General features: G+C 39.2%; 1 protein-coding gene across 1 annotated transcript; it reads right to left on the bottom strand.

Annotated features, from left to right (window-relative positions):
* Positions 1-1,587: 1,587 nt before the first annotated feature.
* On the bottom strand, positions 1,588-27,137 carry LOC131243367 (mitochondrial import inner membrane translocase subunit TIM14-1-like). Its single transcript, XM_058242686.1, has 3 exons — positions 26,953-27,137; positions 11,736-11,914; positions 1,588-1,981 (listed from the first exon to the last, which is right to left on the bottom strand). The coding sequence occupies exons 1-3, from the start codon at positions 26,953-26,955 to the stop codon at positions 1,825-1,827; spliced, it is 339 nt and encodes a 112-aa protein (XP_058098669.1). The 5' UTR covers positions 26,956-27,137; the 3' UTR covers positions 1,588-1,824.
* Between the last annotated feature and the right edge of the window lie 722 nt (positions 27,138-27,859).

Below are 27,859 nucleotides of genomic sequence, written 5' to 3' on the forward strand. Positions count from 1 at the left end.
AAGTTATTTTCTTCACTAAAGTTATTTTGGTAAATGTAGTTACAAAAGTATCTAATGTACTGAAAATCACTTATCCCCATAAAGGTTTTTTTTTCTAAAAAGGAAAAAGCTTTTTTACTTCTCTCTCTCATGATCTATGTCAAAGCAGGCTATCAAAAGTAGGGCCCATATGATGGATCACCCATATTAACGGGGGCACACATACTGCATGGTCCACATCAAAGGTCAGCCCCTAATGATAAATAACCCACATAAAAAATAGGTAGGTATGAAGGACGATGCACTTCAAAAGTGGAGCCTACACAATGGACAGCCCACATCAAGGGTGAGCTCCATGGATATTGAAGTTGGGACCCATGTGATGGATGGTCCACATCAAAGGTCGGCCCACATCCAAGGTGGGTCCTACATGATGGACGGCCCACACAATGAATCGTCCACATCAAAGTTTGGCCCACACGATGGATGGTGGATCTAAGGGGAACCAAACAAATTTTGAAGAATAAATACTTGTGATGTTGGAAACCAAACGTACTTATGTGGCAAATAAGTAGAAACCAAGATAATCTACTTGCGACATAAGTAACTTATCTAAAGTAACTTACAATCCAAACACCCCCTTATTATTCATAACAACTTGATACAGATCCAGCTGTTAATCATTTATAGTTATATTCAACCATTGATTGTCCATCATTAAATACTCACCATTGATCTCCATTTTGGGCCTCTTGCAACTAGGGATGTCAACTGGCAGGGGCTTGGATTGGCTTTGGCCGGGATTTTGAACTGCTTGGGCTGGGCCTATTCAAAATTTTGATTTTGCTTAGCCCAGCTTCAGCACATTGAAAGCCCTACTTGCTGTTTAACTCATGATAGACAAACTGCTAATCATTGATCGTTGCCATCTGATCTTTCTCTGGACCCACCTGATCATCTTTCCACAATCAAATGTCATCTTGAACAATTTTCTGCCATTGGAGCTCACTTTGAGGTGTTGGTTGTTTGTATATGAATGTGAATTGTTGGATCTTATTTTCAGCAGTTGGATGTTGCCTTCAATAATTTGAACCCTTGGATCTTATCAGAAGTGAATTTAATCGAAAAGGAGATTGGATGGTGTCCATACGGCAAACAGACAGTAGTGATTAGGACATAGCCCGGCAATGTTCGGATGGCGACCGGAGGTGCACCATGAGGTGGCAATAACACTATTTTGGGAATCATTGAATCACGTCTGTGGGAGATCGTCAGGATAGTAGGTGGATTCATCAATCCTCAGATTGGCAAAAATACCTAGAGGCCCAAGCATTTGATTCCATGCAAATCCATCACTGGTCAAACAATGTAAGTCTGCAATGGCTCTAATGAATTTGTCACCAAGCATAGCTGTTTCACATTTGGTCTTTTAATAGGCTATATATATATATATATATATATATATATATATATATATATATATATATATATATATATATATATATATATATATATATATAAGGAGATTAAGCACATCATGTTCTGGTCTTTTTAATTGGGAAGATTAGCTAGCCATTACTTGCCATATGCTGTAAGACACTTGAGGTAAAAATACAGTCCCTATACTTGCAGACATACATCCTTGGCACCATCAACTTCACAAATAAATTCAACATAACTTCTTAAGAACGCTACAATTAATTTGGGGAAGGTGACAAAATACCCAATAGTTTTTGGAAAGAGCACATTGGTATCTCTGGAAGGATGTAATGAAGAAATAGGTTCTTTCACATTCCCTTTGATAAAGGGGAGCCACACAGAATCATTAAGGGAAAACAGGTGAAGTCAGAATGCAGATCCACTGCCTTTGGTCTTTCCAAGCATCACATCTTTTGCTTCATTGATCTTGGAAGCAAGGTAATGGCTGCCACCTGCATCTGGATGATTTGCAACCATTACCTTCCTGTGTGCTTCTTTTACTTTGTCAGGAGGAGCATTTTCCCTGGTGAAGAAGAGAGAAATAAACACTTTAAAAAACTTGAAAAATTCTACTGAATCAACCTTATGGTTAAAAACAAAAAACAAAAAAAAAAGATCGATCTGTACTTTGGCATTGACAATCCTCTTTAGAGTTAGAATCTAGTGAAATGCGGGTCATAATATATCATTTCTAGAATGCAGTGTAATTCTGAAATTTTATAATTTTCTAGAATATAAATTTTAGAGCTGTTTGTAATAACATTACTGGTAAAAAAGCAAGGATGTGTGGTTACTACATGTTGCGAGTTGAGTTAGACTTCAGCTACATAACCTATAGTTGGAGAGTGGTGATGCTTCGGGCTCCCATGAACTTGGTCAGACTTGACATAACTAAGTCGATTCAGCTTCCCTCTAGACTGCTTTTGACATATGCATCTCCACAGCAGGCTTCTTATTGATGATTACATAACCCTTCCACTTCCCTACACAACAACATATACATCATATATTTGCCTAAAATCCTAACACATTTATAAGATCAAGAATATACTCTCTTCTTTTTTTTCTACCCAGGACCCCAACTAGAAAAGAAGACCAATTAGCCTATTGGATAGTTCATGCAAGATCATGGGCAAGATACTTGTAAGTAGACTCAGGAAGGAGCTAGGCCAGGTAATTTCAACAGCTCAAGGTCCGTTCTTGTTCAAAAGGATAATTATCAGTGCGGCGTTGATTGCACATGAATGTATAGATGCGAAATATTGGGATAACAAAGAATATCAAGCAAGCTTGACATGGAAAAGGCACATGACCACGTATGTTGGGATTTTCAATTATACCCCATGCATGGGTTGAGGTTTTGGATGCATTGTCTTTAGCTCATTTCTCAATATTGGTGAATGGCTCCCAAAAAGCATTTTTAGAGGCACCAGATGAAATGGGCAAGGGGATCCTCTTTCTCCTTTATTTGTTTGTGATTGTGGCAGAAGCATTAAGCAGAATGATGGAAAGAGCAGTAAATGTAGGGTTAGTGCTTGCCTTCTGGCTAGAGAGGCTTGCTAGATACCTCATCTACAATATGCAGATGATACATTATTGTTTTGAGAAGCTCACAAGGAACAGGTGGAAAACCTTCAGATGATTATTAGATGGTTCAAATTGAAATCAGGTCAAACATAGTCAGAGGCAACCCAAAGCACATGCCTAGGTGTTTCAGTCCCGTTGCGCCTCTCTTAGACCCTGGGTGAGGCATTGCCTAAAGTGTGTGCCTAGCGCCTAGGTGCACCTAGGGTGTGCATGTGGTACATATGGCTTTTTATAAGAAGTATCCTTACAGGTACCTCATTTATGTGGTTTTTGGGGTGTTATACCATCCAATAAGGATGCACATAGATAAGAAGAGGCTTTTAAGCCCTATTTCAACAATTTTTCTAGTTTCTTTTAAAAGATAAAAGCTTGAGATATTCTTCCTTCAAATGTCAAACTTTTCCCATTTAAGGTGAATTGGGAATTATGGGGGAATTGGAAATTTTAGGTAAGAGAATTTGGGATTTGGAAATTTTGGATTACAGATTTTAGGAATTTTAGCAAAATTGTGGCCTTGGATTGATGAATTTGCAGGATTTAGGGAAAATGGGAAATTTAGGGTTAAGATTTGGGGAAATTGGAAGATTGGGTTTTAGAATTAGGGAATTTAGGGAAAACATAGAATGTGGGGTTTTGGGTTAAGAAAAATTGAAGTATTGACTTTGATTATTTAAAAAATCAACTAATATCTATAAATAACCAAATATTAATATTTATTACATAAAATTCAAAATTTGTGCCTGGAATCTCCAGTCATGTGCATGAGTGTTTTAGGCACCACATGTTAGGCTCTGTGGAGCCTGATCATCAGAGATGTATTGTTCATCCAACCAGCACTTTCAAAGGGCAATTTTGTAATTTCACACGGTGTTTTATGTAAACCCTAGTTCGTTTGGGGTAACATATATTTTATCATGAGAGAGAGCCGTCATTGTAGTGAGAGTTGCTTCTTCTTTTTTTCCTTTTTGAGTATGGTGGATCGGTGTAAATCCATGGACGTACCAAAAGGGAACCATATAAATATCTATGTTGTGGTTTGCATCTTTTCTCTGTTTTCTTTTGATTTTGATATTGTTGTGGGTGTGGTCGAGAATAGAACTCTTCTCCCAACACCACTGGGGTAGGTGTGCTTGCAGTGCGCCTAGCACCTTTAACTACACTGAGGTCAATGGCAAAAAGTGAAATGTTGGATATTCATAGAAGGGCAAGAAGGCTCTCATCAACATATCTTGGCCTACCATTGTGCATGGGCAAGCAAGCTAATTATCGAATGTTGCGATCAAGAGCGAAGAAAGAAAGTTATCGACATGGAAGGGTAGATACCTATCTCTGGGAGTTAGGCTCACACTTACAAAAGCAGCACTATCAAACAAGCAAAAGTACTTTTTGTTCTAATGCCATCATCTGGCAAAATGGGAAGAGGTAGTTCCTTCTCAGGATGATGCAGAATGGGGATAAGGGATTTAGCCCTCATGAATTGGGCCCTCCTTTGTAAATGGTTATGGAGGTTTGGGACGGAAGGAAGAGAATCCCTTATGAGAACAAGTGATTAGTGGATTAGTGGAAAGTACTGAGTGCAAGAATGGGGAGGTCTACGAAGAAATCTTATCTCTATCAGGTGCTGAAATTATGGAAAGCAGTAATGGAAGGAAAACAGGATTTCACTGGAGACATCACCTAGGAATCGGGGTACGATGAAATAATCAGGTTATGGCAGGACCATTCCTCTCTTTCCAGTGAAAAAACAGGATTTCACTGGAAAGTACTGAGTGCAAGAATGGGGAGGTCTGCGAAGAAATCTTATCTCTATCAGGTGCTGAGATTATGGAAAGCAGTAATGGAAGGAAAACAGGTTTTCACTGGAGACATCACCTAGGAATTGGGGTACGATGAAAAAATCAGGTTATGGCAGGACCATTCCCCTCTTTATCAGATTGTCAATAGTTAATATTTTGCTTCTTCGTGCTAGCCAACCAAACGCCGCCACCTTTGGAGGAAGCCCATAAAACTAATGTGCACCCGTATGACAACACGCCGAAGGATTTGCCAAAGACAACAGATGATTGTAAAAAGATTTGACAGTAAAAGAACCTGAGGAAGACAACCTCCAGAAAATGGAATCCTCCATTGATGGAGAGGGACGAGAATCTTACAGACAAGAAAGGAGCAGTAAGAAATCATGAAATTCGTCATCTGAGAGGTTTCTTCTAAAGGGAGGAGTCCAAGAAACCACTCCCTCATTGTCATCAAAACATTCTGCAGCCAAAATATTCTGGTTCGGGGCAAGAGCAAATAACGAAGGGAAAGACTCTGCCAGAGTAGACCTACCAGACCAACAGTCTAACCAGAATCTGATTCCCAAGATAGAAACAGACTTTCTCACGAACAATAGGGGTCAACTTGACTATTCCTTTCCAAAGAGAGGATGTCTGGTAGAAAGAAGACTCCTTCAACCACCATCCCATAGGAGACGTACCATATTTAGCTGCAATAATTTGCCTCCAAAGACTGTCAGTCTCTGTCCCGAACCTCCATATCCATTTACCTAGTAGAGTTTTATACATAACTTTCAAGTTTTTAATATTCGCACCTCCTTCCTTGTAAGGGGTGCACACCTCCTTGCAGTTAAGGAGAGGGAATTTAGAAGAAGCAGAATTCCCTTACCAAAGGAATTTCCTACATAAATTCTCAATCTTAAGAATAATAGATTTAGGGCAGAGGAACAGCGACAAGTAATAAATAGGCATACTAGACAAAGAGGCCTTTATCAGATTAAGCCTTCCCCCAAGTGAAAGGACATTCAGCTTCCAAGAGGAGAGCTTCCTTTCCATTCTTTCTAAGATGTTATCCCACAGGAAGAGAGGAGGCTTACCTACGCAGAGAGGAAGACCCAGGTATAGGGTAGGAAGCCGACCTACCTTACAGCCCAAAAAAGTCCGCAAGAGAATTACAAACCTCCACCGGAGTATAGATACCAAAAAATTCTGTTTTGGACATATTAACCTTTAAACCAAAAACCACTTGGAACCAACACATCGTCATACTTAGAAGTTAACTATGACCTCATCTGCATCACTGAAAAGCAAAGCATCATCAGCAAAAAGGTGGTGATTTATGCAGATAGGAATTTTTTTTATATGGAAAAACCCCTGTACAAACCCATATCTTGTCCTCTCGATAGCATAGCACTGAGAGCTTCAGTTGCAAGGACAAACAAAAAAGGGGAAGGGGATCACCCTAACGTAGCCCTCTGGAAGCTTTGAAATAACCAAAAGGGAATCCATTGACCAACACAAAATATTTAGGGGAGGAGACACTCTTATCCAGGCTCTCCACATAAAACCGAAGCCCATTCTTTCCAACGTATAGTCCAGGAAGGACCAATCAACATGATCATAGGCCTTCTGAAAGTCAAGTTTACATAAGATCCCGATCTCTTTTCCTTAACGCAAGAGTCTAGCCATTCATTTCGCTATAAGGACACAATCAAGAATCTGCCTCCCTTCCACAAAGGCAAATTGATAGGGGGAGACGAGTTTAGGAATTACCCTTCTCAGCCTTTGAGCCCCCACCCCCTAGACTAATAGGCCTAAAGTCTTTAATATTTTGGGCACCTTCCAGTTTAGGAATCAGGGATAGAAAAGTACTCCCTAGCTCCGAGGAAAGTCTTTTTTTTTTCTTCTTATTCTTTTTTTTAATTATTTTTTTTAATTATTATTATTATTATTATTATTATCATTAATCAAAGAATTCCTTAACGAAGGCACAAAGATCTGAATTGACAGTTTCCCAGAACAATTGTAAGAAAGCTATCGGGAAACCGTCCAGACCTGCAGCTTTATCACCACCCAGATCCTGAACAACACTTTTTTCCAACGACTCAGCCTCCTCTTCTGAAATGGATTGGAAATTCAAATCATCAAGCCTGGGACAATTCACCATTTCAGCAGAAAGAAGCTGAGAGTAAAAAGAAACAATATTGTCACATACTAGATTTATCAGTCACCACCACATTATCAATCTCAATGGAGGAGATCGAATTTATACGCGCACAAGCATTGGCAATTTTGTGAAATAATTTAGTATTCCTATCTCCTTCCTTGAGCCACAGGGCCCTAGATCATTGTCTCCATCCTCTTTAAGCCTAGCACAGTAGTTAGAGGACAACTGAAATCTCAGGGCAAGTTCCTCTTCTGAAAGAAGATCCGCCTCCTCTTTGACATCCAATTCTTGGATAGCAGAAAGTAAGCTAGAGATCTCAGCCTCTCTAATGCCAAAAATCTCTTTATGCCAAGACTTTAACTTCAATTTCAACATTTGCAACTTTTTAAACAACACAAAACCTGGCCAACATTCCACAACAAAGGAACTCCACCAATCAGAAACCATATCTTTGAAGCCTCAATTTCCAACCAAGCAAGTTCAAATCTGAACGGTTTTGGCCCCCAATTTAATTCTTCAGTTTCCAAAAGAATGGGACAGTGATCGGATATGGGTTTGGGAAAGCCTGTTTGACGGGCGATAGAGATATGATTAATCCACTCTTGGGACAAGAGGAATCTATCAAGAAGGTACAAGACGGGGAGTACGCTCATTCGACCAGGTAAACTTCACTCCCCCCATAGGAAGGTCCATCAAACAATGGACAACAATCCAATCCGAAAAATGTCTCATAGAGGCCGTGATTCTAGAACCATTAGAACGTTCATAAGAAAAACAAATAAAATTGAAATCTTCACCAACCACTCATGGGAGATTCCATCTATCATAAACAGAGGAAAGCACCAACCAGGAGGAGCGGGCAGCAGGTTTCGACGAGCCATAAACCCCAGAGAAAATCCAGCGAAACCCAGAAGCAGTCTCATGGAATACAACATTAATAGACAACATGCCTATCCAGCTATCCTCGATAGTTCTGCTAGAGGTTTCCCACATCAGTAAGATTCCTCCCGCTGAACCTATCGAGTTAAGGACTAGCCAATCCTTACCTTTCTGACACTACAGAGAATTCACTATCCCTCTGTCCATGGATTGCAACTTTGTTTCCTGTAAAACAATGATTTTAGCTTTAGAACGATTACACATCTCTTTAACCTGGGACTGCTTGTGGGGGCATCCCAACCCTCTAACATTCCAAGACAGAATTTTCATTGGGACACCTTAGATATTCCTCTCCCTTTCCTTCCACTGCGAGGAATGGCTTCTAGCAAATCAGCTTGCTCCACCCCCAGGTTAAGAAGTTCCCTATTGATTTGGACAGGTAACGGGGGGTCCGCAACAGGGACCCCTTCTACTGTGACATGCAAGCCCCTCTCCACAATCAATTTAAAAAGCGTGATATAGTGATCATTGTTCCCAAAAAGAACTCCCAAAAGTCTGCCAACATGAGCTATTGCTTGTCAGACCCACTTCTTCTTTTTAATAGCTTGGACAGGCTTTCCAGAACTTCCCCTGAGATGGGAGAGGCGATGAAATCCTCCTGCAAAGATCTTGAGGGTCCTTCAAGAAAGGAGGTTCTTAAAGGGGAAATTTCCAAGGCTCCTTCTAAGTTCCAATGACCCCTGAGAAAGAAGAAGAGAGTCCCTTTCCAAAAAAGGATGCTCGTCTAGCATTAAGATTAGGGCAAGAGGACCTACAAAGTTAGAGGAGGAAAAAGGAGAAAAGAAATCTAATTATGAGGAAATCACTACAACAAGGGAAGAAGGCGGGGTTAGAAAAGGTTCTTGGATAGAGGTTAGAGAGCGGACATCTGTGTGAACTAGGAGGTGGATCTCACTCACATCAAGATGCTGTAAAACTGTAGGACATTCCAAAGATGAGGGTTCAGGAAGCGCAGAGTCGTAGTCATCCCAAATGAGATTCATCGCATCTAGGGAGAGCAAAGCTTCACCGAGAGTAGTAGACCCTTTATCTAACTGTCCTATATCTGTTGTAGACCCGACATTAGGATGGTCCTGTCTTATCATGTTCTACTACATCAAGACGAGAAAGGGGTGCATCTGAGGGATACGATCCGGACACGTGTTTGAATGAAGATCCGATGGGAGATACGCAAGGTATCCTTCTAAAGCACCATCAAGGAAGATTTTCTGAGCTTGACGTGTATCCTTATCAAATCTTGAGGTAGCTTTGAAGGACGGAGAAATGAGATATGTAAAAGACTCAGGATATGGAGCCTGTCCTGAGGAGATCTACAATCTCACACTATAGCTCGGTAACTCGTGATAATTTAGTGAGTTAAAGGAGAAAATGTCTCTATCTGGTATCGAGGTGACGCATGTCATCACTGGAAAAATGTTAGGAGCAGGAGCTTTCGCCATGTAGGGGGGTTGAGCCGAGGGCCCTATCGCTCTAGCGTTGTCCGTGTGGTTGGAGAGATCGCACAATGAGATGTGCCAAACGGTGCTCCTTGAGGGATGTCTGTTGATGTTCCTTCAGCCATGGCAGGACAACACGGGTGAACTTGAGCAAAAATCACCACGTCCTGAATAAGGACCTCATTCTCATGAAGGATGGTGATGTTTACAGACGTCTTCCCCACCTGAACCCTCACAGAGCTGGTAATCTCCGAAGATTTCCTGATTCTGATGAGCATCATGGTGGAGCGGAGGTCCTATCAACAGGTAGTCGCCTGGTGGATATCCATAACCTCCCCTATACAAGAACCCAACATAAGAAAGAAATCTTTAAACCAAACATCCTCTTTGCCAAAAGAGGACCAAGCATCCCACTTCCAAAGATCTTCCACCGGCCCCACCCTGTTCATAGAACCAACAGATATAATTCGATCTATATCTTTTAGGGGCCGAAAGGAAGCCCAAACAATTGTCTGAGACAAATAGCTTAGGGAAACATCTCCCACGGAAAGGGAACAATAATATTGGAACCACAATGAGAGATCCTCTAAGGCAGACCCCTGTCTCAGCATAATAATGATTGGCCACTGGAAGTTATGCTTGGCTTTAGCCATCAAATCTTCCGCAACAGCCAAGGTTGGGACAACCCCTACCGCCTTAGGCAAAATAAAGATGGGAGGTAGAGGCAGGAGTGAAAGGTGGGAAGGAGGAGGCATCAGAGGAGGAAGGGCAGGGGGAGAGAAGAGTAGAGGGGGAGTAGCTTGGTATGTAGGAAGCAAGGGAGGAGGAGGGAGAGAGGCTGAAGTTGGGGGCATCGTAGGCGATGAAGGCAAAAACTGGGTGGAGAGACAGGAAGGGGGAGGGATATATCTTGAAACTCCGAGGGGATTTGGGAGGGAACCTAGCCCTGTAAGACATCCACAAAGGATCTAGCAATCCCAGCAGGCTGGACTCTTGGTTCCATCACACCCAAAGGAGGCAGAGGGAGGGGAAGGTCAACGAAATGGACCTTATCACTCGAGCAAGAATTCTTAGCAAACATTCCCCTCTTAAGATTCTCCTTCTTAAGCCCGAAATGGGTAATATTCACCCGAATCTCTTTACCATAAAACTTGATTCCCTTCGTGCCTTCAAGCCTTCGCACAAAAGCAAAACCCCGTATGGAAGCCGACCCCCGTTCCTTTGGAATAACCACCTCATGCACTTCCCCAAATCTACCAAAAACTCACTGAAAATGAATTTCCATCCACTCTTCAGGAAAGGAATCCACATACAGAGTTGGGAATTGTCTAAGGGGGTAAGGCGGAGGTTGACACCGCCCTACCCTTCCACTTTTAATATGGACAACCTTCACCCATTCCTCACCCCCTTCCGGGACATAGGAACGGGGCCATCTTTACCAGTAGTATCAGGACGAGGTCTGCTATGATCCGGGTTAGGGTTTCTTCTTCTAATTGCCGCGTATTCACCAATGAAATCTCCATCGAGACTGAATTTACTATCCGGATAGGGGGATCAACACCTAACTTTAGGGGATCTCCTATGCCAATAACCCGATTCAGTACGATGAGCCCCTAAATGCCTCGAGGATCGATGGGATTTCCTACCTCTACTATCGTACCGACAATGATCCGAGTTAGCTGCAGAAGGCCTCCTTATGGAAGGTCTTCTACTGTTGTTCCTGCATTGTCTTCCCCGATCCACCGTCTGATCTTCCACACAATCTGACAGGTGCCCTTGGCTTTGAATATCTGAAGGATGATTCAAATCGTCAGCTATTCGCTTACCTTTTTCTTTCTCCTAGGAATTATCGAAGCAACGATCCTCGTCTTTGTGGTTGTCATGATCTCTAGCTCACTCGCATTCTTTTTCCTCTTTTTTTTGCCATCCTCTTAGTGTTTCGCTAATATTATCTGTCAGTACACGAGTACAAGTTTGTTATTCTCAACAGACTCCTGATATCTACTAGTCATTGTCCGAGGATCATCACAATCCTTCAGTACACCAAGCATTCGATGCATCTACCTTGAACTCAACTTGTGGGGAGTATTAGAGATGTAATATTTCAAATGGCATTCTATTGTACACTCCTTCAAATCACTTGTCTTCTGCTTGTATTATGACATATATACTTTGTATTATGTGCATGGTATTAAAAAAGGGTTGTGTAGCAGCTGTTGTATTATGATTTATGTTTTGTATGCGTGTGCTTACACAATAATCATGCATGTTCTGAAACAATGCATCTTATTGTCAAAGATTCCTCATTTTAGTGGCGAAAATCATAGAATGTGAATCTCTTTCTTCAATTTATGAGTACAATATCGTGGTTACCTAACACCAAGAATCAGAGCAGCCTCCCTTTTGGTCATTGTAGGCTGGAAACCACCATCATAAAACTTGCGCATACGAGCTGTAGCTGGTCGTGTCTTGAACGCATGCCAGGCCTGGACACTGTATCTGCCTGCAAGAGCAACAGCTGCAACTGCAAGTCCAGCTAGAAACGGTGTGGCCTGCAAGCAGATCCAAAATTCAGAGTCGAAACAGATTCTCACAGTAACAGCTTGAAAAGTAACAAAGAAGTAAAAATCTAAATTACACAGGCAAATTAGTACTGAGCTACAAAAGAGAAGAACAATCATACCAATAGCATGGATTCATCTAAGATGTGCTGAAATCATAATTTAATTACAAAAGCAGATATTTGATAGCTCCCTCTCTCCCACGACAAATATGGAAGCATCTAGGATAACTTGTAAAATAACAAAAGAATTGTATTGATTGAAGAAGAATGAGTACAGGAGTGATGTATTTATGATGAAGAATGAGTACAGGAGTGATGTATTTATAGACTTCTCAAGTCTATCCAAGGTTAATTCTAGATACCTAGGAGCATTCTAGAAATATCCCCCGCATAATCAACATAGCCTTGTCACAACTATTTGGGTTGACTTTTACATTTTCTGTTTCAACAAAAATTCTGCTCTACGGCCCTATCTTCGATAAATGAAAAACCTTCGGATCCCTTTGTGCCTCCTCAAGTCCTTTAGATCTTCATCCCGTCCTTCTTTCAGGCACTTGAACCCTAATGAAAGTTCCCTTTGTTGTGAGGGCTGTTTCCGGTTTTCCAAACCATCACAATCAGCTCTCCATCACTTTAACTGAAATCATGTTGGAAGTTTGGAACAGTATGCACAACCAGATATGCCAGGGGAGCGTAATCAAGCTGTGACCCAAATAGTAGCTCATAGGGTGATTTATTGCTAAGGACATGAGTAAGTAGACAATTGATCAGATATACAGCCATAGAGAAAGAATCTCTGTATTGTGGTAGGTGATCTTGCTCTGAAGGAAAAGTTTAAGCCACTCTCAATCACATGTTTGTATTTCGACTTAAGAGATCCCAGTTTGCTGAGACATGTGAGGACAGGATAACTACTAACTAAGACCTGTAAATTATCCATTTCTGGTTCCCTGCACTCCTCCCCAATAGTAAACAAAATGAGTTCATTTCATACCAATAATATCATTAGGAACACAATAATTATTTAAAGTTGTTTTTAATTTTTTATTTTTATTTTTAAAAAAAAAAAGTCATGCATCCATCCAGCATGCATGGATGCATACATCTATTCATAGACCCAGTTTGCTGAGGCATGCGAGGACAGGATAACTACTAACTGAGACCTGTAAAATATCCATTTCTGGTTCCCCACACTCCTCCCCAGTAGAAACCAAAATGAGTTCAGTCCATACCAATAAAATCATTAGGAACACAATAATTATTTAAAGTTGTTTTTAAATATTTTTTTATTTAAAAAAAGTCATACATCCATCCAGCATGCATGGATGCATACATTCATACATGTCTATCCATGTATACATAAGTATGCTAAAACATCCATCCATACATACATGAATACATCCATCCATCACCATGAAGACATACACTAATACACCATCTGTCCATGCACACAAACAGCCATCCATCCATTCATGCATACATACAAACATACACACATACATGATCCATCCATCTATCCAACCAGCCATCCATCCATCCACCCATCAATTCATCCATCCATGCAGACACACATACACATGATCCATCCATACACAAAAACATACATATGATCCATCCATGCATACATACATACATCTATACATGTCTATCCATCCACCCATCCATTCTTACAGACACCAATACATCCATCCATAACACATCCATTTCACTAAAAAATTAAATAAATCTTAAATAATTTTTAAAAAAAAAAAATCATAACAAAAGAAGGGCGATCAAAATCCACATCCCAACCAAGGTATCCCAAATCGGATACGTATCGGCTGTAACGGCCAATACGTATCTTTAATGGTGGGACTCGTTACGTGTTTCGGGGCCGTATCGGCGATGTCCCATTTTTGCACCCATAACGGCCGTTACTGACCCGTAACGGTCATATAACGGTAACTTTTTTTTGCCTTTTTAAACTCCGTTTTTTCATTTTTTTGAAACCATTTGCTTCCAAACTCTCACTCAATCCTTCTACTACTAATTTCGACCAATCTTGGCTTGGTATTTGAGATAAAAACACATTATATTACGGATTTTCTTGAATCGAAGCTCGGTGGGCGATTTTTCAGAAATTCGTCAAAAATAGGTATTTATACTTTTTTTAATATGTTTTGTTGTTTTAATCATGCCATATGATGTATTAATCATAGTAGAACATGTTAATGTGCATTTTACAGATTTGGGGTGCCATTTTATATTTTTTTAATATTTTTTTTCTATTTATGCATTAATTTTGGCCCTTTTTTTTTTTAATTCAAAAAATCAATTTTTAATGGTTGTTTTGCTGTTTTAATCATGTCATATGATGTGTTAATCATAGTAGAACATATTAATGTACATTTTACAGATTTGGGGTGTCATTTTATATTTTTTTATATTTTTTTCTATTTACGCATTAATTTTGGCCCTTTTTTTTTAAATTCGAAAAATCAATTTTTAATGATTGTTTTGCTGTTTTAATCATGCCATATGATGTGTTAATCATAGTAGAACATGTTAATGTGCATTTTACAGATTTGGGGTGCCATTTATATTATTTAATTATTTTTTTCTATTTACCCATTAATTTTAGCCCTTTTTTTTAAAATTCGAAAAATCAATTTTTAATAATTGTTTTGCTGTTTTAATCATGTCATATGATGTGTTAATCATAGTAGAACATGTTAATGTGCATTTTACAGATTTGGGGTGCCATTTTATATATTTTTTATATTTTTTCTATTTACGCATTAATTTTGGCCCTTTTTTAAAAAATTCAAAAATCAATTTTTAATGGTTGTTTTGCTGTTTTAATCATGCCATATGATGTGTTAATCATAGTAGAACATGTTAATGTGCATTTTACAGATTTGGGGTGCCATTTTATATTTTTTTAATATTTTTTTCTATTTACGCATTAATTTTGGCCCTTTATTTTAAAATTCGAAAAATCATTTTTTAATGATTGTTTTGCTGTTTTAATCATGCCATATGATGTGTTAATCATAGAAGAACATGTTAATGTGCAGTTTACAGATTGGGGTGCCATTTTATATTTTTTTCTATTTACGCATTAATTTTGGCACTTTTTTTAAAATTCGAAAAATCAATTTTTAATGATTGTTTTGCTGTTTTAATCATGCCATATGATGTGTTAATCATAGTAGAACATCTTAGTGTGCATTTTACAGATTTGGGGTGCCATTTTATTTTATTTTTTTCTATTTTCGAATTAGTGACTTTATGTTTTTATTTGCTTATATTGGACAGGTTTTGGAGCTTCTTAGGATTTAGTTAAAACATAAAATCATCTTTATTGACATAGGTCATACACTCATACTCTAATCTATAACTAATTATCTAGTATCTACCTAAACCTAAAGAAATGTGTGGGTCTGGCCAACAACAAGTGAGGATATTGGATGGCAACATTGTGAGAGGGTTGGTGGTACTAGGCACCAAATGAGGTGCAAGTATTGTGATAGAATAGTAACTGGTGGAATTACCCGTCTCAAACAACATTTGGCACATCGAAGAGGTGCAAGTATTGTGATAGACAGTCCGATACAACTTCTCATCAAAGAGTGGACCGTTACACCACCATAAAAATGTTCCAATTTATAAATGAATGCATATTTGGAATGCTTAGAATATTCCGGATTTAATCCATATTTTTTTGGCAAAAAAAATTTTTGCGCCGTTACGCTCCCATATTGCCGTTACGCCCCCATATCCGTATCGGTTTCGAAGGGCACCATTACGCCAACCGATACCGATACAGGACACCTTGATCCCAACTAGATCCCCAAAAAATATATATCTAAAAGAAACCGATTTTTTTTCTAATTTTCACAATATTTAATAACGTTTTCTCCCTTCTCGATTTCCCCACAAACTTGGGGATACAATTCACACAAACTGGGGAAGAGTGGCTGAAGTCCACTCCCCAACTAGATCCCCCAAAAAATTCTTCTTCTTCTTCTTTTTTTTGAATATCCTTTTTTTAATTTTTTCTAATTTTTGCATTATTCACACACATTTTCCGCCTTCTCAAAATCTCCCCCAAAATTAGGGATTTGATTCACAGAAGCAGGTGAGGATGGTCAAAATCCACTCCCAAACCAGATCCCCAATGTTTTTTTTTTTTTGCAGTATTTGCATGCATTTTCTCCATTTTAGATTCTTCCCCCCAGATAGGAGATTTGATCCACAAAGAGCGCAGATGAAATTCCGAAATTCCCCCTCCCCCATTCAAATCTAGAAAAATAAATAAATTAATAAATTAAATTAAATTAATAATAATAATAAATCTTTTTTACCATTTTTTGAATTCTTTTCCTTAACTTTTCACATATTTATGCACGCATGTTGTCACTAGAACATATTATCATAAATAAAAGTGACTTTGGAAACTTCTATACTGGCGATACGAGCGATATTTTGGGGAATATCGATACATGTCGAAATATCACCTCGTGGAGATATCGTCAATATTTGGAAAAACAACTTCCAATGGAATCGGTATTGTCGACCTGGCAATACTGATAAAATCAATATATCACCAATATTTGGAACACTGCATGGAATAGGTGACTTGTCCCATAAGTTGCTTTGAACTAGGAATAATAGAATTCTTTGCATTTCTTAGATAAATTAAGAGGAAATTTATAGCTTTTGCCCATTTAACAACTATAACGAATAAAAATATTATCCTATTTTCCATAAACAAATATCAAATCAGCTATGTGATGGGAAATCAATGCCTTCTGAAGAAAATGCCCAAGTTGCATGTACTACAACCAAGTTAGAGCGTGGAGATGATTAGTAGCATATGCTATTGTAGCTAGAGGAATAAATGCCCCCTTATTCCCTACCTAGAGGTCTCTTTATTGCCTTGTGCTAGAAGTCGCCCAATTCAATTACCACACAAAAGAAACTACCAAGCCATGAACTTAAAAGAGGATTATTTATCATGATTAAACTTCTCAACTGACAAAAAGTTCTTCTGAACGGAAGGAACACCTGGTGAAGACAGTGTATTAGATGAGCTAGGATAATGTCATGATCAATATTAGTTATCAACTGCCAAGTGCCATTACCAACCACAACATGGTCCGGGCACGGTATGGGGTATGCTAAGACAAGGTACCTGCATCAATGGTCAAATGATACATAGTGCTAATGGTATGATACCTATTCAGGTTTGTTGGAGACTCTAGAAACATGGAAGCCATGGCTTGTGGAAGACACTCAGTTTAGAGCTTTGTTAAGTCCACACATCTATATAAGGCATGGCATGTATATGCCATCCCATGTTCTAGTAGGGCATACAAATGTAAGATCCAAGTCATCCATTCCGATGCTTTGCTACAAAAATAAGGCCCGCCCACTTGGGCTATAATTTACAAATGAAATGGACAAATGAAAAGGCTTTGGGCAAGTTTTTCTAAGCCATCCACCATTTTCTAACATTGTAGCCCACCTAATGAGCTGACTAGCCTGATCCGATGGTGGGATCCATGTGGTGGACGATTTTGATCCAATGTTCCATTTACCGGCAATTTTATCGATAATATCACTGCTAAATACCGGTATCATCACATCAACGATACCAAAACCCTAAGGGGTCATTTGGATGCCTGTAAAGTCATTAAGTTGTAATCCGATTACAAGTGTAAAGTGTTTACGTGCAGTCTTGTTTGGCTTCAAGTTGTAATCTAATTACAAGGAAACAATTGTCTGTGTTTGGATAACTTGAAATCAGTTTACAGCCTGTAATTAGGTATTTACTCATAACAGAGCTTGGAGTGGTAAATCCTTTAAAAATAATCAAACGACATATAAAGTTTTTATGTAAGATAGATCATTGGGATAAGCCCAACTCAATAAAGCCCGTGGCCGATTTTTATGGTAAACAAATCATTTAGTGGGCCACAGAAGTGGGCCCACTACTTCGAATATGGCACTAAGGTTTAATAGCATCCCAATGTATGAGAAGTTTCAACCCTAACAATAGTAACAGAGAGAGAGAGAGAGAGAGAGAGAGAGAGAGAGAGAGAGAGAGGTTTGTCTTTTTTCTTTTTTTCTTCATCTTATTCTTTCGTTTTGGGTCCTTGTAGCCATTAGAAGATGATCCGCAATTCTCCATGCTTCAAAAATTTTCAAAAATTATAGCAATTGCCTGAAATCCCTGTAATCTGAAACATGGCTTTTTCTCATGTTTCAAATTACAACTAAAAGCTGTAATCGGATTACAGCCTGCAATATGATTACAGCCAGATATACCCATCCGAACACCCCTTGTAATCTGATTACCTGTAAACAGATTCCTACTTAAGGACTTTACAGGCATCCAAACGACCCCTAAGTAAACTAAAAACTCCCAGATATCGCTGATAATTTTCATATCATCAGCGATATCTACTGAAAATGTCAGTTCAGTTATATTTTGTCTCGTGTCATATAAAATCTCTCTGGTGTTGGTGATACTAGCGAGTAGCGATATTATCACTGATATCGACAAAACTTCCACAATGTCCCAAAGTCACAAGAAAATCGCTAAGAATTTCATTGTTTTTTCATGGGATTTTATATATATATATATATATATATATATATATATATATATAGAGAGAGAGAGAGAGAGAGAGAGAGAGAGAGAGAGTCCCGGTCTCCTGCGCACCGTGCCGCACGGAGCTTAAATACGAGCTCTCCTAAGAGCCGTTAGATCCCCTTCATCGGCTGGGATTCAGAAAAAAGTTGTTTTTTTTTTTTTTTTTTGAATATTAGCATGGATTGACATGGAAACCATGTCTATGCACGATTCTCATTGACATGGATTTATGGGGAATTTGTCCCTTAGGTGATTTCAACCACTTGCTTTGGTTTTTGTTGAATTAAAGCATGGATTTGGGGGAGAAATCTCGACTTGCAACGAAGATAAGCCAAAATTGATAGGTGACAAAAAATCCACAAAAAGGTCCTTTTTTTTCCAAGTATTAGCTTGGATTGACATGGAAACCATGTCTATGCATGACTTTCATGCATTGACATGGATTTGTGGTGACAACTTTGAGCTACCTCGTAACTCCATGTGCATTTGAAGCACGTGTGTGTGTGTGTGTGTGTGTGTGTGTGTGTGTGTGTGTGTGTGCATTCTCTATAGTTAGTGGATGTATGGTTAGCCTAGGGGGGAAAGAGATGACAACTTTGAGCTACCTCGTAACTCCATGTGCATTTGAAGCGCGCGCGCGCATGTGTTTGTGTGTGTGTTCATTCTCTATAGTTTGTGGATGTATGGTTTATGTTATTACTAGCATTGTATGGTTTTTAATGATACAAACTCATTTTGGTTATATTCTGATTCTCACAGAACATGTCCATGGGGTTCTGTGACCGAAATCCCAATTTCAGTCAGAAGAGATCCAACTCATACAAGTTCACTAGTTGTTGATGCCATTGCACAATACTCGGCTTCAGCATTGGATCTAGACCTTCTTATTGCAAAAGAAAGGGCCTGCTTTTTGCTTTTCAAGGGAAAACATTATCCTATGGTGGATTTGATTCTATCAGAGGGCATTAATACCTTCCTTCAGCTTTTTGAGGTAGGGGCGGAGTCTCCACTACCACACTACTACTATACCACTAGCACTCCACGAGTGGATTAGTTGAGTGACTAGACTGAGATTTTGCGCTACTTTTCTGACAACACATGGTTTAGAACCCTAGTAAGGCCCTGTTTGGTAAAACTTAATGTCAGGGCTTATCACTGAAAATTGCAATTTTCAGTGACTTTGGTAATTCAGACCATTTGGTAACTAAAATAATTTAAGTACTTAATGATAAATATCACTGAATATTTTAGGGTTTTTTTTTTCAGCCACTGTCTACTTAAAACTTATTGTTGAATGTGCTAAGTCATTTCCTTTCAAATTTTTTGATGAATTTTGACAAAAATACCTCTACGGACTTTTGAAAATGACAAGACTACCCTTCTAGAATTTCCTTTCATCTTCTCCCACAAGAACTCGAGGGAGAAAAAATCTCTAAAGATCCGGAAGTAAAATCCTTGTCAAATTCCTCATTTCCCCCTATTCATCTTCGTTTAGTTTGGAAGTAAGATTTCAATTTTTCTTTTCTTTTTTCTTAACCTTCCTAGGCCCACTGTGATGTTTATTTGCCATCCATATCGTTCATTGGGTCACACAAACCTGGATGAAGGGAACACACAAATATCATCTTGATCGAAAACTTTTGTGGCCCACAAGAAGTTCTAAAAGGTAGACGTTCAATCCTATCGCTTTATGTGGTATCGTCCACTTGAGCCTTGGACATGCCTCATCTTTGGGCTCATGGACTAAAATGATCTCATCAAATTAATGGACGGTTTGGATATAACACATACATCAAGGTAGGGACCACAAAACTTGGTGTCTTCGACCGAAGGGAGGTGGGTGGTGTCGTGGCACACCCAAACGGATGTGGATTGCCTACTACCGCTGCCAATAGCCACCTCGCTACTGGACAGTGCTCTGTAGGACCCACCATGATATGTGTTTTATCAATGTCGTCCATTAATTTTGGATAAATATTGCATGGTTCAAAAAATGAGGCATATCCAAGTCTCATGTGGACCACACCACAGGAAAACAATGGTGATTGAACACCCACCATTAAAAACTTACTAGGGCCCACTATAATGTTTATTTGCCATCCTAACTGTTGATTAGGTCACACATAACTGGATGAAGGGAAAACACAACTATCAACTTCATCCAAAATGTTTGTGGTCCATAGGAAGTTTTAAATGGTGGGCATTCAATCACCATTGTTTCCTCTAGTGTGGTCCACATGAGATTTGGATCTCCCTCATTTTTGAGCTCATGCCCTAAAATAATATGAAAAAAAATAAATGGACGGTGTGGATAAAACACATACACCATAGTAGGGCCCACAAACCACCATCCAATAGACAAGCGTGTGAGGAGGCATAGCAGACGCGACTGCGACAGGTGCGGCTTCAATGGATCCCGATCCGCCAGCCTGACTGTGGACCCACTGATGTATTTTCCTTATATTTACACCGTCCATCCATTTTAACAGATCATTTTAGATAATGATCTTAAAGATGATGCAAATCCAAATTTTAGGTGGACCACACCACAGGAAATAGTGATGATTGAATACCCACCGTTAAAAATTTCTTCAGGACCACCAGAATGTTTATTTACCATCCAACCTATTCGTAAGGTCACAAATACCTAGATGAAGGGACCACACAAATATCGGTTTGATCCAAAACTTTTGTGGCCTAGAAGATGTTGTTAATGGTTAATTACCACTCTTTCCTATGGCATGGTCCACCTGAGATTTGGATTTGCTTCATTTTTTGGATCATACCTTAAAATGAGCTTGAAAAACAGTTGGACGTTGTGGATGTATGGCACGTACATTACGGTGCCTCACATCAGGGATCCACCCACTCACTACATTCCAGGATCCACTGAAGCCGCACCCAGATGCAGGCGTGGGTTAGTTACTACTCCGACCAGGACCTGCTGGAGACAAACGATCTTGTCAAGGGCTCTGTGAGACCCACCGTGATCTATATGTTTTATCCACGCCGTCCATCTAATTTTACATATCATTTTAGGGCATGGTTCCAAAAAGGAGGCAAAATGATGGCTCAAGTGGACGACACCACATGAAGCAGTCGGGATTGAACTCTTACCGTTGAAAACTTCCTAAGGCCCACCATGATGTTTATTTCCCATCCAACCTGCTCATAAGGTCACGTAGACCTGCATGAAGGGAAAACATAAATATCATATTGATCTAAATCTTCTGTAGCACCCAAGAAGTATTCAACGGTAGGCTTTAAATCCCCACTGCTTCATGCGGTGTGGTCCACTTGAGCCTTCGATCTACCTCCTTTTTGGGCTCATGACCTAAAATGATCTTTCAAAATAGCTGGACAGCGTGGATAAAACAAATAAATCACGATGGGCCTCACAAAGCCCTTGACATGACCGTCCGTATCTAGCTAGGTCCTGGTGGGGGTAGTACCCAATCTGCACTCCCCAACTGCGACCTCAGAACCAACGATTTGGGTGGGACCCTGAATGTGAAGCCCTCCCCGATGTATGCATCGTATATCCACATCGTCCATCCATTTTTCCAGCTTATTTTAGGTGATGGTCCAAAGATGAAGCAAATACAAATCTCAGTTGTACCACACCATAGGTAACCGTGGCGATTAACTGGCCAACATTAAAAACTTCCTGAGGTCCACTGTAATGTTTATTTGCCATCTAACCTATTGATAAGGTCGCACAAACCTAGAATATCAAAGTGATCCAAAACTTTTGTGGCCCACAAAAAGTTTTAAATGGTCAATGACCATTGTTTCCTGTGGTGTGATCCACCTGAGATTTGTATCTACTTCATCTTTGGGACCAAAATAAGATGACAAAACCGATGGATGACGTGGATATACGATGTAGACACTAAGGTGCGCCCCACATCACTAGTTTCAGGGTAGTAGCCACTGAGGTAGGCCCCACACCACTAGTTTCAGGGTAGCAACCACTGAGGTGGGTCCCGCATCAAAGGGTTATAATTATTTTATCAAGAAGAGTATGACACATGGTCCATCAATTAAAGGGTCATGTTTAAGAGATGTGCATGGATGGGGGATAGATGTGTCAAATTTGGTAAGATGGCAATAACATGTTTGCCTTATATTTTAGAAAAGATAGAAATTGAGACAATAGGGGCAAATATCACAAATTGCCAATTTTCAGACATTTGTGGTTTGATTTTACTAAACAGGTTTTTGTGTGTGTGTGTGCGCGCGCACGCTTATTTTCAGATGTTAGGACTTTTTTCAGACAAATTACCAAATAGATTTTTCAGTACTCATAAGTACTTAAATTCAACGCTTAAATTAATTTTCAGACCTTATTCTTCAGTTTACCAAACAGCACCTAAGTGGGAACTTATTATATATAGTTGTTATTTACAATATTTTGATTTCTAAATGTGTAAACATCCGTCTTTTAACATCTCCTGCAGTTTCACTGAAATATTCCATTTTTTTCCTAACGTTTCAATCAACGATATTTTCTGAGTATCAGCGATAACGATACATGTTTCCATATCCCTGGTCATCAATGCACATAAGGATATTGAAACTCTAACCACTGTTTTAATCCCATGCCCTTGTCCATGTTAGCACATGTGATGGCATGCAGATGAACCAAGGCTACCTGCATCATTGGTCACTTTGGAATGTAGTACAGAAATGGGTACTCGGCCTGCAATCTTCTCCACTCGTGGTACATTAGGGGTAGGATCATGTTTGCCACTCCAATACATGTACTGTGTATGCAATATAGTTTTAGATAGTGTATTCAAAATCAGTTACGTAACGCTAACAGTCATAACAGTTATGCGTTACGAAGTCGAAATGGTCGTAACGGCCATAAAATAAAAATTAAAATTTTAAATTTTAATTTTTTTTTTTTAAAAAAGAAAAAAAAAGCCATAAAGGACCTGTAACAGCCCCATAACGGTCTTGTAACAATTTTTTCAAAATATAAAAAAGCATCGTAATGGCCGATATGGGGGCCGTTACTGCCCCATAACGGTCTTGGAACACCCTAGTTTTAGATATGAACTCATATTGCAATTATGGTATGAAATGATGAATGTTATTATTATAGAGCCCGCATGCTTAGTGTTATATTATATTATAAGTAAATAAAATAAAAGTATAAATCTCTACATTGTAAACATTGTTTTGCATTAACCTAATCAATAGCAAGAATAAAAGGCCATAATTTCAGGTCCTTGAAAATAGCGATCAGCATCGGAAATGACCCATAATCCAAAATGCTCGATTCAGAACAGAAACATGGGGGGTTTCGTGTTTTGAGTAGCATTGACATTAACTCAAGGTATTCAATAATGGTAATGGTGGCCATAATAACCATTGCCGCTCCTGTTGACTAATGGCCATTATGACTTCAAATTTTTTATTTAAAAAAAACAAAAGCCCGTAGTGGGCCATTATGAGACATATTTCTATAACAATCATTATGGTCTCATAACACGTAATAGTGTCCATCATTACTGTTACATAACCATGTTTGCACACCATACATGAACTATGTGCTTCGCGAAACCCTCAACCCGATGTGCTTCGCGAAACCCTCAACCCGATGTGCTTCTAGAGCATGATAGCAGAAAGGGCAATGTACCTATCGTCCACACATCTGGCAAATAATTTGGCTGTGACCAATTGGCTAAGGTATGTGAAAAGTGTCTCCAGATGACTACATAGTGGGTGGCATACTAGTACATAAAGAGTGCTAAAAGGAGTTGCATGCCAAAACTGAAGAAGCTAGATTCAGGATAAGAAGTTGGGATTCAGAAACTAAGATACGAGTATGGATCTGAAATTTCAAATCGGGATTTCAGAAAACACAAGCCAGCTATATGCACTTCTGAAATTCGAAATATTCACTATCGACAATTTAAGATCTGAAATTCCGGCACCAAAACAATGGTATCAATGAGAACTGGTAACGATGAATACAACAATTGTGTAGAACTGAATTTTGAGCCAATCTTTGAGAAGGATTTCAAGTTTTCCTGGTGGAGTCCCCAATTTGTGAAGATTGTGCTCTGAATTCAACAATTGATTGGAAGGGGTGCTACAGAGGTCCAAAAAAAAAACATAGAGAAAAGAGAGAGAATCTACTTAGACATCAAAAAACAAATTTCATTGCATGCCAAAGAGATCAACAATTTAAGTTATTTTTCTACTTAGACAATTGATGGAAAAGCATAGAGATAAGAGAAAGAATCTAGACATGGATTATGTAGATCTAGAAAAGACATATGATAGAGTACCTCCACAGGTTATGAGGTTTGTGATTGGAAAGGGTGCTACAAGCATATATCCGAAATCAATAAAGACATCTAAGAGGTTGTTGTTATAAGAGTGAGAACAAACTATGGGAGGCTAGTGAGTTTCTAGTATCAATGAGTCTTCTCCATGGGTTAGCATTAAGCCCTTGCCTTCTTACACTTGTTTAGATGAATTCACTGCCATTACAGAAATGAGAACCCTTGGTGTAAGTTGTCTGTGGATGTAATGTCAATTGACGAGACTAAAGAGAGGGCAAATGCTAAATTGGAGGTTTGGAGGAAGGCTCTAGAGTCTACTAGTTTAAAAATATGAAGAACCAAGGTCAGGTTATTTGGAATGCAATTTTAATAAGAACAATTACAAAGGCGATGCCTCGGTTAAAATCAATGGTCAAGAAATTCAATAGTGCAATGTGTTTCATTAACTTGGCTCTTATATTTAAAAGGATGGGGAGAATGATGAGGATGATTGGGTGGATGAACTGATGAAGTGAACATGTGTCTTTGGGGTGTGCGATCTTCACATGCCTACAAAACGTAAGGAAAAATTACAATCCCAATAAGGGATAATGATGGACAATAGATTGAGATGGTTCAGTCATTTGTAGCAAAGAACAAAGATGGTTCCAGTAAGGAGGGGAACATTTATAAGAGTGGAAGAGGATGAGATGAAGACTAAGGACTTGGATTGAGGCAGGAAGAACTATGAAGGGATATGAAGGTCTGCTTACTAACCAAATATAGGCCTTAGATTGGATTGATGGGCAAACAGGATTTAAAAAGCCTACTACAAATAGTTGGGACAAGGATATGATGATGATGATGATGATGATGATGATTTCATTAAGTTATTTATTGCATTAATAATAAATTACAATTCCATAATAACACAAATCAATCAAATTATATTTCATGGCGATAACATAACACACCATGCATGCCTAGTATATATTATAGTACCTCCTTCTTTACAATTTTTTCTTCAATCCTTCTCAGAGCTTTATACTTCTTACCATTTTTTTTAATACTTGTATGATTTACCTTTTTTATTTTTTATTTAATTTGAGGCTTAAGCATCAGAAAGCCTCAAGGCATCTCACCTCAAAGAGCTCAACTATGCCTCATACCTTCAAAAGCCACACTTTTCGCTAACGAAAACAACTAGAACACCAATTAATTCCCAAGCTATGATACCAAAAACGAAGTGGATACCAAGACATGGATACAAACACCTCTATAAGCTTCCCAAAAAAATGGTTAGGAGTATTTGCACAAGCATCCAACTATGAAATAAATAACATAAGCTATCTAGGTATCTACTTATATCCACTATCATTCAATATTTCTACTATCCCCACAGATAGTTAGCACTGCACAGGTATATGGGTCTATGTCTCAACAGGGAGCTTCTCGCCAAAATTGGGAGGCATTTTCCAGTAGTGTTATAATCCAAGTTCAAAACCAAGCAAACTCAGCTGGTGAATTTGGTTTTTTCTACTCACTCTCTGAATCAACCACTCAAAACATTGATATCTTCTAAATGAGTGGGAAAGAGTCACAATGTTTTGGGCCAACGAAGAACAGGTCATAGCAATATTGGTAATGGGTTCTGTTTCCTTTCTGGGTCAACAAGTGAAGTTGAAGCATTTGTATAGCTCGGCTTCTTTTGGGTTTCCTACTGTAAATAATACAAGTAGAGTCATGAGTCCCGACGGACGCTGTAACCAGACCAGACTTCCAAATAAAGGAAATACATACATTATAGAACTTCCAAGGTAAGCCTAAATCCTCAAAGGGTGCGTTTGGATGCTCAAGCGAACTAGAAGAAGGAACGACGTCTTTCGAATTGGAACTACAACGATCGCAAATTGGTTTTGGTAGCTGATTAGTCCTTGATTATGAAACAGGTGGTAAATTCAATCCGCTGGAGCATCCAAACGGATCCTAACAATGCTCAGCAATACTCAAAAATATGAACTTCAAATCGATCGGAATGAGATTTCATTCAACCTCCTTTCGTTTTACAGAGAGAAAAGTAAAGAAGCTTTTGCTATGAACACAACTTACCATTTCTGCAAGAAGGAATCTCCACGAGAATGGCGAGGGGCATCCGTTCCCTTGAAAGATTTTAGCTTTTTTCCAGTAGATAGATCTCTTAAACCGAACAAGATACCAGTTTTTTGCTTTTCTCCAACCCAACCCCAGCGAGCCTCTCTCTCTCTCTCTCTCTCTCTCTCTCTCCCTCTCCCTCTCTCAATGCTACCGGGATTTTCCTGGACGCTGTTTGGCTGGGACCCCGGCACCAGCCACCTAGCTGGTGTCAAAGCTCTGTGGTCCCCACCATGATGTATGTTTTTTAATCCACGCCGTCCATCTATTTTTCCAGATCATTTTAGGGGGTGCTTTGAAAATTACAGCTGATAGAAAGCTAAAGTGGACCACACCACAGCAAACAGTGGGGATTAAACGCTTACCATTGAAAACTTGTTGTGTGCCACAAGTTTTGGATCAAGCTGATATTTGTGATTTCTTTTATGTGAATCCATGAACAGGTTGAATGGCAAATAAACACTTCAGTGTGCTCAGGAAGTTTTCAACTGTAAGCATTCAATCCCCACTGTTTCCTGTGGTGGGTCCACTTGAGCTTTGGATCGGCATCATTGTTAGGCTCATACCCTATAAGATGAACTGAAAAAATGGATGGATGGCGTGGATAAAACATATATATGATGGTGGGGGCCGTAGAGCTTTGACATCAGGTAGCTGGCTGATGTTGGTGTCACAGCCAAACCAACTCCGATTTACCTAGGACCGAGCCCCTTTAGGGCCTGTTTGGCCAGGCGAATAACACGGGATTAGGAGGGATGGGATGGATTTTAAGGTAATGATGGTAATGTCAGTGGATTGGTTTAAGATTCATGGGAATGCTATATCTGGAACAAGTTCTCTGTGTCTGTTGGCACGCCCGGCATTT

This window comes from Magnolia sinica, chromosome 4 (assembly GCF_029962835.1).
Source record: "Magnolia sinica isolate HGM2019 chromosome 4, MsV1, whole genome shotgun sequence".
Classification (NCBI taxonomy): domain Eukaryota; kingdom Viridiplantae; phylum Streptophyta; class Magnoliopsida; order Magnoliales; family Magnoliaceae; genus Magnolia; species Magnolia sinica.

What these genes read in the sequence shown, in the direction of transcription:
- LOC131243367 (XM_058242686.1), bottom strand. An exon ending in GCTCTGATTCTTGGTGTTAG is followed by an intron (nt 1,982 to 11,735) that starts GTAACCACGATA and finishes CTTCTTCACCAG; the next exon opens with GGAAAATGCTCCTCCTGACA.